The following is a 13,216-nucleotide window of genomic DNA, read 5'->3' as shown; positions in this document are numbered from 1 at the left end:
ACCAAATCATTTACAAATGAATTTGATAGCACTAGAGTAATGCGTACCTCATAAAGTGTGTTGTAAGTTGTAATGGTCACAGTATTCGTATGCAACATCAATCTCTCTCCAAGAAGTGTGAACAGACTGTGAGTATGCATGATTTCAACTTTTCGCCTAGAGAAAAACATAAATATGGAATTTACCAAGAGAAAAATCAGTTGTTGATCTGTTTAATAGAGATAACAAATTATTGTATTTAAATAATAATAAAAAAATTGTTGAAAAAAAGATTTGTGCCCATCAAAATTTGTTCAAAAACGAAGAAGAGGTTTTCATTTGAGATTGGTTTAAAGAAATTTCCATTGCATCTATTGTAATATAAAATATATTTTTGTTCCAAAACTAAAACAAATTCAGCAAGTCTCAATTTGACAAACTAGTAAATTCACTGGTTTTAAAATTCTCAATTTTTACGACCTTACATAGCTTTTGACAGGATAAAATAGATTGCTATCAAAGTATTCCACAACTTCTACACTTTGGAATAGTGAGAAAGATGAATAAAATATTAATTAAATTAAAAGAGCTAAAAAAATAAATAAATGACAAAACTATACTTTTTAAGGTTAAAAAAAATGTCAATTTTGAATGGAAAATTTTGTATCTCAGACCCTTTTGTTTAGTTGTCTGAAGAACATATTAGTAATTGAATCAGTGCACTTACTTATGGCCCAGGTGTTTGAGAAAATATCCTAGCACCTTCAGTGCCTGCACCCAGATGCTCTCGCTTTTTGAGGCCAATAATTTATAAATCACTCTGCAAGATAAAATCAGACAAAAGGAGTCACTCAGAAAAACAATTCCTTTTTGGGGGAGGTACAAGTAAATCAAGACTACGAAGGCAATCTAAGCCCCTGGTCAACACTGGTAGAGCTTAACAGATCAGAGTGAGGTCACCAAACCCTGCTGCTTGTGTTGACCTGGGTGGCTAGAGCAAAAAGAAAATATTTATTTGCCACCCAAGATCCCAAGCTGGTACAGCAAAGAGGTATGAACCAGACTCATTGCTTGCACAGCCCTACCTTACCCCCTCGATAGCCCAACTGACAATTTTTCCACTGGCTATTGCCAACAGGGATACTGTAGGCAGCAGCTTTCATCCAGCTGCAGTGTGAATGGGTGCATTGGGGCATTCCTCAATTATGGAGTTTCCTGCTGCTACTGGGTCAGCACTGGCAAGCAGGACACCTCAGCCTCATCCATATCAATCACAGTGGTTCAGTTTACTATGAAAACCTTTGGCATGCCATACATTTTTACAGAAGCATCTTTTATTTGCACACGTTTCTACAATAAAAGCATGCCATGCACACTTCTTTCACTTGGACTATGGAGGATATTATGTATCATTTGGTGTTTGTGGTGATTTTAGCATATTCACTTTGACAAAGCTCTGTGGAATATTCAGAGACGATTCTCTGATTGTATGTAGTTGTTTTATCGTTGTTTTAAATAAAACTTTGCAGGAAAACGAAGTATGTCACCCACACTTATGTTTGTAAGATTTTTTTTTAACTGCAGGGATATCACTGACTACTGTAATTTCTACCTGTAAAAACTGAATGAACCACCTGTACAGCATATCAAACATAAACTTTTAACTAGAAAATATATTATATTGTTTTATTTTGAATTATTATACATTGGTAAATTCTGAATTATATGTCATGCATACTAATTAATTGCTATGATGCATTAAATCTATTTGAAGACATAGAATATTACAAAGTTCATTTCTAAGGAAAATGAGAGAATATTATTGTTGTTAATTTTACCGTATCCCATTTCGTTGATCAAAGGCAGGTATCATGGATGCTGGATGTTCAGACATTAATGCCACTAGCAGCTGAAGTACATCATGTATGTTTTCATCCTAAATAACACATAAGATATTAGAGAAATACTATTTCTGTGAAGTTAACACAAAATACAAGTTAAGAGATCTGTATTTTTAACTTTTACAAGCTTACCTCGTGCATTGTTAGCAAATAATTTAATATACTTTGTAGTTCATCTTCTTTGACACCTCGATCCTACAGAAATGATTTAATTGATCTTTGTTACAATTTGACCAATTTAAGATTTCATCATCAATGAAGTTTTAACACCAGATGTTTATTGTCATTTGCTATGCCCAATAATATTTTTAAATGTTACCTTCAAAATCAGCTGTTTCAAAAATAAAAGCATGAATGCACGCAGTGATATGATTTCCTTCTGTGATGGCCGAGGACCTTCTGAAAAACATGAAAGGGCAGCTTAAATGTAACATACGCAACAAATTTAAGTGACTTCAGCATTTTTTATGTACTGCCATTGATTTGCACTTTTTAAAACTTCATGCATTAGGACACATCACAGCCCTAAAGGGATTACAATCTACAATTTGACCTAAAGGAGACAACAGAGAAAGGAGAGTGATGTGAGTGTGGGTAAACTGAAAAATCCACTTCAGAAATGCATACACTTAGTTTCTCTCTCTTAGTTTCTCTCTGTTGCTCTAAATGGCAGGATTGAAACCAATGGCTGGAAATTGTAGGACATCAAATTTTAGCTAAACATTAGAAGAAATGCCCTAGTGGCAAGAACTGCTAAAAGTGGAAACAGAGATCACTTCGAGAGCTGATTGTCCCTCCTTTGCTGGAAAGGCTGGCATTTACTCTGCCAGGAATGCTGTGGTTACAAGATTCCCGAACTGACTGAGGGCTTGGAGGTTCCTTCAAACTATGATTCTATAATGCATCAGGATATAAAAGCAAATAAATAATAGGGGTGTCCCCACCAAGGCTCTGAAGCTAAGGATAAGAAGACAAAACCCAAGTGTAAAAGTAAGGGTTTAAGGAAAGTCACCACATAATCAAAACTATGGGATAGTGTGGAAAGATCTCTGAGGGATACAACTGGAGATAAGAAAAACTTGCCCCCAATGGAAATAATGGAAGAGTAATTAGAGAACCAGCCAAGGACAGCAGAACAGAGACCTATGGTCATAGGGGGAGACAAGCAAGAGAGAATAATAAGCTATACTGAAGGGGATAACAGTTCAAGAAAGATAAGAACTGAGTAGAGACCACAGGAGAACTATTTAGGAATCTTCAACAAATTTAACATTGTACTGTGCATGAAATTAACATTTCAAAATAACACTACAGCATATCTAAAATGTGTGGTGTTAATATTCCTTAAATGTTTTAACTTGCTAGCAACCAATTTACCATAATACTGTACTAGTATTTAAAATCTGCATCTTAAATCTGTTCCTGCTGTTTTAGTTTCTTCTCATAATTTAATGCACTCTAAATTAGCTTTAGAAACCATATGTCACAAAACAATACTTCGCATATTACAAATGTCCAAACTTCCCTTTATTCAAATTGTCCTTGTGCTGCTAATTAAAAGCTTCCTACGCAATCAATCAAAAAGAGAACATCAGTTTAAAATAGGCTTTTTACTACGAAGTTACAGAGTTCAACTCATAAGAAAACTATTTTTAGCAGTGTAAATGAACATATTGACACAATTATTTACAGACCCCTACCATTTCTAAGTTCATTATGCTTACCCAAACCTTTAGGAGTAATGCCACTGCTATCCGCAGGATTAACCACCCAGTAGTAGTATTTCAGTGTGTGCATTAACTGTAATACTGTTCCTACTCTACGTATCGTAGTGTAGATTGTAGCAGTGCCAATGAATTCAGCAGACAAGTATGTATAAAGCGAGAGCTGAACCTGAAGAATATTATAAAAAGAACACATGGAATAAATAAATTTAATTTCTAATTTTGATTACACTGTAAATAAATCATGTATCAACTCATTTCATTTTTCTATTTATATGGTCATAAGTCATTAGGGAAATTCAGAAGTGTACTATATAAAATAATTGATTATAAAAGTTACCTTTTGCAGATTGTAGTTCAACCTAAAGTTATCATTACACAAGCATGGTAGCAATTCACAAGATTTGGGGGAGGGAAAGAGGTTGGTTGTTCATATACATATATATCTATTCTTCCTAGCAAGTATCACAGATCTTGCTTTTATTAAGAAAAACTAAATCACTAATAAATCCAGCCAAAATTTTGCTAACTTACGTACAGTCATGCTGATAATTTTTTTAAAAAAACCCAGAGCCCTCATCTGTATTTATTTATTTTACATGCTACTTCTCACATTTTCAAACTTAAGACATCTGGCTCAAACAGCAGCTCTTTCCTTCCTTATTTTGAGAATTTCTTAAGTGAGAAATGTGAGAGCACACTGCACTGCATCAGAGGTGTACTTGTTGTCCAATGAGAGAGCTGTACTGAGTAGAAAGGCTTGATGGGGGATGTTTTGCAAGCCTGGCTGAGCATGCTTATAATCCTCCAAGCAAATGAGAGTCCTGTGTCAGGCTTCCTAATTCTGAAGAGGAATTTAAGTGTTCTCAGCCAAACACATGAAAAATCTTGCTTCAGATGTTACCTTCAATGTGGAAAAGATTAGTGGTGGAGTTGACACACATGGGGATATGAGGGGTAGGGTTGTCATGTGCAGCCCTGCCCCTTTCTAAACAAGCTCAGACAATAAAAGGATTTTAGTCTTCAGGGTATCTTGGGCAATGAATTTATAGATTTTCACTTTTTTATACTATTCAGAAGTAGTCTTGAAATTTTGAAATTTCTATATGAGAAAAAGAACAAGTCCAAGTTACTAATGTGCTACTGATTTTTATACTATATATAATAGAATAATCTCTCTCATATAGGGAGTGTGTGTTTGTTAATAAATTTATATTTCACATTTCGATAAAATTATCAGGGTGGATTACACTTTGCAAAACATAAGTTTTGTTGTTGTTGTTTTGCTACTTAGATTGAGCCACAGTGGAAGCCCATTTGATTATTTTAACACTGGTGATGCTTATACTGATAAATCAACAGTGTAAATAAGGACTTTATACAACACACTATTCACTGACCTTTGCAGGAGTATGTATCCAAATAGCAGGGTTGAAAAGGATATGATCACATAATTGCTTTAATAAAGGTGCTCCATGTGAGAGGCCATCCAAATATTTTGCAAAAGATAAAAACTGTTCCAGTACAGCTCTTGTTATATGAACTCTGGATGACTGAAGAAATTACAATAATTAAATAATGTAATAATATAATTCATAGCTGTCAACGTTGCCCTTTTTTTAAGGGAAATTCCCTTATTCCAAATAGGATTCCTCGAAAGAAAAGGGAAAAGTTGACAGCTATAATTCAGGTTTTCAGTTCATATTCACTTCTGTATCTGTGCTGAAAGATGTTGAGGGCTTCATATGTTATCTACACTGAAACACATCAGCTAGACAAATATATGCAAACTACTGAAATGAAAACCAGTAACTCATCATTCAACAATATTTAAGCACAAAACATATCAAAATAAAACCAAACAAATACTAACTAAACCACTCAGAATGCTGGCACCAAGTAGTCCCAAAAGTATTTCTCTGAATATGCAGTGCCTCTAGACCAGCAATTCATAAGGAATGGATGAAATAGCAATCCCTGGCACCTGAGGACAGATGAGAGGCAATTGGACGATGCCTTCCTTCTCCGCTCGTAGACCTCCCTCTCAAAGGTGGAGAAGGAGATCTGCCACTAAAGGTTTCCTCAATGCAGAAATGTAAAATTTCACCACTATCACTGCTCCAATGTCACTGCCCCAGAAGCAGCTGATGTAAAACAGATATGTAGGAATGGATCAGGGGAGGTCTTATATCTGCAGTTCCATTGCTCCCCTGAAACATCCTCAGAAGAGGCAAAAATGTATGCCAGCCCTAGAGCTGCCCTTATTTTGAGACCAATGGGACAGAATTTTTTAAAAGAAGCAAGTACCTAACAACAACAGAAACAAAAAGTCTGGTAGCACTTGGCACAACCAGCACATCATTTCAGGTTTAGTAAAGAGAGTAAAATAGAGTCTTCCCTAAAAGCAGATTTTAAAAAATGAGAGTTATCTGTGTTCGTGCAACTGAGGATGTGTTTACACGGAGATTTTAAACAAAACCATGTTAGTTCCTCACAGATGAATTTAAGGGGTTTTTTTAGCAGCAATATTCTTACAAGACACAAAATACCATCAGCATAAAGAGACCTAAACCACATGTAACAAGATGCCAACTTGGAGTTCAAGTCTTCAGTAAGCTGATGGCTAAGTGACTAAATGTGCTCAATATATACCAGCCCAATATGAAATCATTTGCATACAACAATTATGGTGGAGTTTGTGGCGCATTTGTTTAATTTCAATCTGTTCTGGGTAAAATATTATTAAAATAATATTAATACAACTTACCTTTTCAAGGAGATAGCCAATAACTAGGAATCCTTTTCCACCCAGCATTTGTTCTTGCATGGCAACTGAACTCTTAAGAAGTTCCACCAAGAAAGCCAAGAGGGTAGCACTGCATATAAAGTACAGGCACAAATTAGACTGAAAGTGTTCCAGATTTAGTTTTTAGTGCTGTTAAATCCTATAAGCAGAAAAAAACACTTGCAAATTACATTCCTCTGAATATTTTTAAATACTGACACATTACAATCATGCTCAAAACACAGAGCTCATCTGGGTCAATCCCTTATTTGTCAAGGACCGTTTAAGGTTTACATGATTAACAAATTATAGATAATCAGAAGGAAGCCTTGATAGGACTTGAGTTGACTGGACTCTGCCCAAGTGCATCATCTTGCAGGACATCCAAACAAACAAAATGTGATTGTCTAAATGCTTTTCTTTTGGCTACGGAAGAGTCCTACTTATGAGTGCAAGACAACACTGTGTAATATCACGAGTAGTACTGACACATTCTAATGATGATCAAGGCTTGACAACTCAAATGATGCCAAATAAAAATCAGTACCATCCTTATAGGTAGGAAAGGAGAAACTGAAGGCCTGTCATAAAGATGAAGGAAAATCTGTCAGCTTCTAAGTACTCTCTGGCTAAGTTTACATGTAATGACCATGGTTTGCATTCTCCTCCCCCATCTGCTCCAATTTCTGGTTGAGGTAAACTATAGTTTATGGTCATATCCAAATTTGCCAAAGCTCAAATTGGAAACCACATTTTGAAGTGAGATTTCAATTCTGGTTTGAAGGCAAAATACAGTTTGGACAAATCATGGTTCACATCTAACGACACAAGGTCACATCCGTATAGTTAAAGCTATGGTTTTCCCAGTAGTGATGTATGGAAGTGAGAGCTGGACCATAAAGAAGGCTGATCACCGAAGAATTGATGCTTTTGAATTAAGGTGTTGGAGGAGACTCTTGAGAGTCCCATGGACTGCAAGAAGATCTAACCTCTCCATTCTTAAGGAAATCAGCCCTGAGTGCTCACTGGAAGGACAGATCGTGAAGCTGAGGCTCCAATACTTTGGCCACCTCATGAGAAGAGAAGACTCCCTGGAAAAGACCCTGATGTTGGGAAAGATTGAACGCACAAGGAGAAGGGGACGACAGAGGACGAGATGGTTGGACAGTGTTCTCGAAGCTACAAACATGAGTCTGACCAAACTGCGGGAGGCAGTGGAAGACAGGAGGGCCTGGCGTGCTCTGGTCCATGGGATCATGAAGAGTCGGACACGACTAAATGACTAAACAACAACAAATGACAAAGTCAACTGTCATTTAAAAATACCGTAGATTCTGGCGTATTAGGCGACTGGGCATATTAGACAGCTGCAATTTGGGGGTTCGTCTTATAAGCCCAGTCTTTTTCCCGGCGCGGAGCCCGCCACCCGCCACCCATACCCGGCGTATAAGACGACCCCCGACTTTTAAACCTCTTTCCTGGGGTTAAAAGGTCGTCTTATACGGCGGAATCTACGGTAAATGTGACATTTCATTGTTTTAATGAATGTGGTAAGCTACACTGAGGGGTTTTTTTAACAGAAAGGCCAGATATAAATATTTTAATAACATTAAGGCTCCCTTTAAATGAGCATGTATTTAGCAAATTTCTTAATAAATGAATAAATACTAATATGAAAAAATGATCAGTTTGCTACAGGAAACAACAGGTATATCCAATATTAGTCATACTCAGAAAACACTTGTCTACTGATTCAAATAGGTCTACTGCAAGTTTGATTTACTTTGATATTACCCAATAATACTTCTTTAATTATCTAAATTGAGCATGCTATGTGAGCTGGATAGCTCAGTTGGTTACAGCATGGTGCTAATAAGACCAAGGTTGCAGGTTTGATCCCTGTAAGGGACAGCCGAATATTCCTGCATTGTGGGGGGTTGGACTAGATGATCCTCAGGGTCCCTTCCAACTCTATGATTCTATGCTTAAGATACTTTCCTCTATTCTCAAAACCAAATATTGAGTAGTTGCAACAGCAGACAATTAAAACACAACCCAATTATACTGACCCACACCTCATTTATAATGATACAAAAGCTACTGACAGAAGCAACGCCACATAGTTGTTACACAAGAGCCACACCAGCATAAATATACTGAATGATTCAAAGGCTTACTAGGTAAAGCAAAAAATCAAGCATGAGTCAATAGTGCACCAGATCTCATCTCATTCATGTGTTTGCTAAAGCAACAATGAGATACAAGCTCTTAACTGACCAATGCAAATCCCAATCACCATACAGCAAACAAATAAATAAAATTGATGGAAAGTTTCAATTCCTATTTTTCCATTCTTTGTGCCATGCTAGTACATTTGGACTAAAGACAGGGTTACTTTTATGAATATTCTGAAGAAATGCCGTGTTTTAAAGGTTAACCATATTATTGTAACAAATTATCTTTCCCTTGCACAAGCAGAAGTGGACTTTTGTCACAGAGTGGTGTGTATGGGATTTCTGTCAACTTTCCATCAACAGCCCACTGCACCACATGCTCCACTATTGCAAATGGGCTCCACTGACCATAAACATCAGCTTTTGAGAGAGCACTGTGGGCTACAAAGCCCTGCTCCGTGAGTAAAAATGGAAACGTTTGAGAAAATTAAACAAATCCAATGGTTTCTGGTTAAAAAATGAATGGCAGAGGTTTGTGTAGAGTGAGCAGGGGGAAGTGGCAGTTTAAAACAACACCTGAGTGCAGAGAGAAGGGAGTCGGGAAAGGGGATATGCATTAGCACCTGCACTGTCCCATTCGCTGATATTTCACATTGTTAAAACCGGTTTTCTTTTTCTTTCTTTTTTAAATCAACCCCTCACTGTCCCCTGCTTTGCTCAAACCTCTGCCATTTTAAAAACCACCATTTTCAATTCAATGTCAATCCGCCCCCATTTTACTCAAACTGAGGGGCACTGAAAGGGGAAAAAGTCTCCCTCTCCCATTCTTCAGCTGCCTCATGTGAGAGAGATAAAGGATGTGGAGCTCTCAGATGTTCCATTGTACCTTCCCCCAATGTATTTCATTCTTGGTACCATGTATTATCTTCAACATGAAGTCCCAGATTCAACAGTAATTTAGAAGAAATACTTTATTAACAAGTAAATGCCCATATATGTACTATATCCATAAACTGAACTGAACTTTCTCTAACTGAAATTAATTGAAAGCCTTGCTCTTAAGATTCTTCTTATCCTAAAGACACGGTAACATATATCAGCATGGGGTTGTGCTGCAGAACAGGAGAAAGGGGGGAGCATGGAAATGCGGGGGGTGATCTGTGTGCAAAGAAGAATTGAGAAAACTATGGAAGAGAGTGGAAGGAGGAAAGCGAGTGAGGGTCAAAAGGGTGATTAGTCATTATGATTCATGGGAGGAGGGAGATGAAGGAGGTCACCATGGGGGAGGAGGCATGGACAAGGAGTAAAAGTGATAATAGGAGTGCAAAGTGGCGCTGCAGATTAGAAGAGAAAAGTGGCTTCAGAAATGGGGTGGGGTGAAAAACAAACTTAGTAGTTTATGTGGTGGGAAGAGCAAGCTCCAAGGGCTTAATATGAGGAAATGGCAGAAGGCTTGGCAAGTGGGGCGAGGAGAGGGGGAGCCCCTAATATTTTACTCAATTGTTATACTTTTATACCACCTATCCAGCTGTGGTCTTCAGGCAGTATACAACACATTTAATTGTGCAAACCAATAGTGCATGCCCAACTATATCAATCCTTTATATCATCATATTTGTTGCTATGACATTCTCAAAATCTTCTTAATCAACACATCTCTGCTACACATGAAACTGAATCAACCTATTTCATTATCTACACAAGATTTAAAAACAAGACACGAATCGGCTATGTAAATCTTTGTCAAGTCATAAGAGCATTAAATTGTTTATTGCATTCTCTACCATAAATGTGGAATCCCAAACTGTGTACGGAAACATAATCCATAAGAACAGGTATTAGTAGTTAATAAGGCTGCAATGCTAATTGATCAATCTGATTGATTGAATTTTGTACTCAGTCAGGAATTATCAACCCATGAGTCAGTGTTAAATACATATGCACATGTAGGCACATTTGTGGCACCTGCCTTTTTGCAATGTGAAAAGCCTGAAACAGCCACCAGAAGCAAAGTGGTCAGAGGTGTTTCGTACCAGCCCAATCAGTATCACTTCTAGACACAGCAGAAGTGTCTAACTGGCAATCTCATCAGCAGACTAATTTACAGTCAGGTCACTGGCACCTTATGCCAGGCTCAGTCTGCATTGCTGATAGCTAAAGGAGATGAGCAAGGCAGCAAAAGCAGGATGGGCACCAGCATTGAACGAACTCTTTGCAGATGCTGGTGAAGAAGGGGACCCTCAGTTTCATGGAACAGAAGGAGAGAAACCCGACAAGGGCATGCAACCCTTAGAACATGGTGCCTTGAGGATGGACAGAGAAGGAATAATCTCGGATGTATCTGGCTTTCTATTGTTGGGACGTTAAATCAAGTGTAACTCTGTTATGAGCTAGTTTATATGTTCTTTAAAAGCTACAACGGTCAACAATAAAACCTCTATGTACAGGTGCAGCACCTCTTAACAACATTCACGTATACAAGTTCATGAAAACTTGTAAATCAAACTAATGGACTAACTCAACAGAATCAATTAAAATTTCCTTAATCAGTAAACAGTCCTGTAAAACAAACATTTAAAGCTGAGAAACACAAATTAAAGTGAAGGCAGAGAATTGTCTTGATGGATCTGACTAAGGTGCATTCTAGTCCTGCCCATTCTGGTACAGAGCATACCCCTATTCATCTCCCGCATAGGGTACTCCAAATACACTGTTCAGAACATGGATTCAATTTTTTTTTTTGTCAGAACTAATAGTGGCTGATTGAAGAATCTACCATCTATGACTCATCTGACAAAGTCAGAGTGAATTTCATAAGTTATTTATGCATTGCACGAAATATCAAAAGCTGTTATAAAACAGAGGAAATATTTATGTACATATGTATTAATAATTTTATAGCTTTACATCACATAGAGATTTTCTCCTACACCGTCAAAATCAGAAACAACTTTGCTGGAGATTGGGAGATGGCACATGCAATCTACCTCCATATTCTATTGAAATGTCATAATATTCAAATATTGAGATACAGCAAACAAATAACCGGTTATGTGTTACCAATGGATCCAGTAAATATCCTTTTATATTACTTGAAGGGAGGTGATGAAAATGTGGACCTTGAAATGGTTTCTATTCTTTTGATCCCAGCAAAAATGTCAAAAGCCAAGTATTGGGAAGAAATGGTTCTTCTTCCTTACTGATTTTTGTTACGAGTTTGGAATACTACTGTTATAAATAAAATTATAGCCACACTGGAGAAAATATAATGTTTGAGAATAAGTTTGTAAAGAACTGGCATATATATCTATATCCATCTCTCTCTCTCTCTCTCTCTCTCTTTAGGGAATGACATGTTCACTTTTTTCTCTGGTTTAAAGCTAAAGATTGCTTCTTTTCTCTTTTATTTATTTTTCTTTTAGTAATTGTTATCAAATTAATTTTGTTTCTTCGTATTTCTCTCCTTATATTTGTACAGTTTATATTAAAATGTCATTTTTAAAAAACCTGGAAAGCCTTAACATCCTGATATACCAAAATAAAAGTGAAGTGCCCTTCAGACCTAATTGATTTATCTGAAATATGTCAAAATGAAGCATATAGTATTATTTTTCCATCTCCAAGGACCCCTAATAAAATAATATCAATTCATATTCAACTTTAGTTCAGATTCATTACCATTTAGCACTGAACAGAGTAAAGATCTGTTTATTAAAAAAATAATAGATGAAAACTGGGGGAAAGGGGAGGAGTTCTACAAAGAAATGAAAAGCAAAAGCAAGTAACATCTGAAACCATCTAAGGATGATAATCTAACAATGAGGCCACAACTATTCAGAAACACCAGTGGAAGCACAGCCCTGACCTTGCCTCCACTTTAACCCTACCAAAAAGCAGAAGAAGGGCTGGGAGGCTGCTCTAATGCCTCCATTCTGCTGGGTAAACCTGTTCCTATAAGCTGCCTTATAATCACTGGTCCTTTCAGACAACTGCCTGCTGTTGACAATATGCTTGAGATGCATTTTTTTGTGGAAAAAAAATTGAGGGGTTTGTTTTTTTTTTGGAGCAAAGTGTTTATTATGAATCCTAATTGCCTATTACAGCTTTTTACAAAAAACAACATCCCAAAGGCTTCATCATAAATCCTAAGTGGCTATTAATAATTGTCGAAAAGGTCTTCACAAAGTTACATGACCTCCGCCCCCCCCCATGAAAACAGGTGTCTTTATGTTTATTTACATTATATGTATTTATTTGTTGCACTGATAGCCCACCTTCTCCTCTAAGGAGCTCAAGGTGGTGTATATGGCTCTTCCCTTCCTCAAGTAATCCCCACAGCAGCCCTGTGAGGTGGGTTAGGCTGAGTGGAAGTGAAGGGCGCACTGGTCCATCTAGCTCAATAATGACTTCTCTAGGCTGCCAGCAGCTTTCCGGGATTTCAGAAATAAGTGTTTCCAAGCCCTGCCTGGAAATACTGGGGTTGGACCCAAGCTCCTTCACATAACAGGTGCTTTACAACTGAGGTCTGGCCCTCTATCTAGGACTTATTCCTGGATATATATACTTTATAATGCTTGAAGAAAATGGTTTCTCCTGAGTGACACTAATGCTCTCCTAGTACTTACTAGCAAGTGAAACCTTCTGCAAAACACT

General features: G+C 37.2%; 1 protein-coding gene across 2 annotated transcripts in view; it reads right to left on the bottom strand.

Annotated features, from left to right (window-relative positions):
• NBEA (neurobeachin) overlaps positions 1-13,216 on the bottom strand; it is a 353,050-nt gene that overhangs the window by 281,077 nt on the left and 58,757 nt on the right. For both annotated transcript variants that reach the window (XM_082221535.1, XM_082221536.1), the window contains exons 11-18: positions 6,372-6,480; positions 5,005-5,157; positions 3,605-3,773; positions 2,200-2,279; positions 2,013-2,075; positions 1,818-1,915; positions 707-799; positions 48-156 (exon numbers count right to left, since the gene is read on the bottom strand). In XM_082221535.1, coding sequence (XP_082077661.1) covers positions 48-156; positions 707-799; positions 1,818-1,915; positions 2,013-2,075; positions 2,200-2,279; positions 3,605-3,773; positions 5,005-5,157; positions 6,372-6,480 — 874 coding nt within the window. The remainder of the gene's footprint in view (positions 1-47; positions 157-706; positions 800-1,817; positions 1,916-2,012; positions 2,076-2,199; positions 2,280-3,604; positions 3,774-5,004; positions 5,158-6,371; positions 6,481-13,216) is intronic.

Source organism: Podarcis vaucheri, assembly GCF_965113315.1.
Source record: "Podarcis vaucheri genome assembly, chromosome: 4".
In the NCBI taxonomy this organism is placed as follows: Eukaryota; Metazoa; Chordata; class Lepidosauria; order Squamata; family Lacertidae; genus Podarcis; species Podarcis vaucheri.
This window is presented reverse-complemented; position numbering and strand designations above follow the sequence as displayed.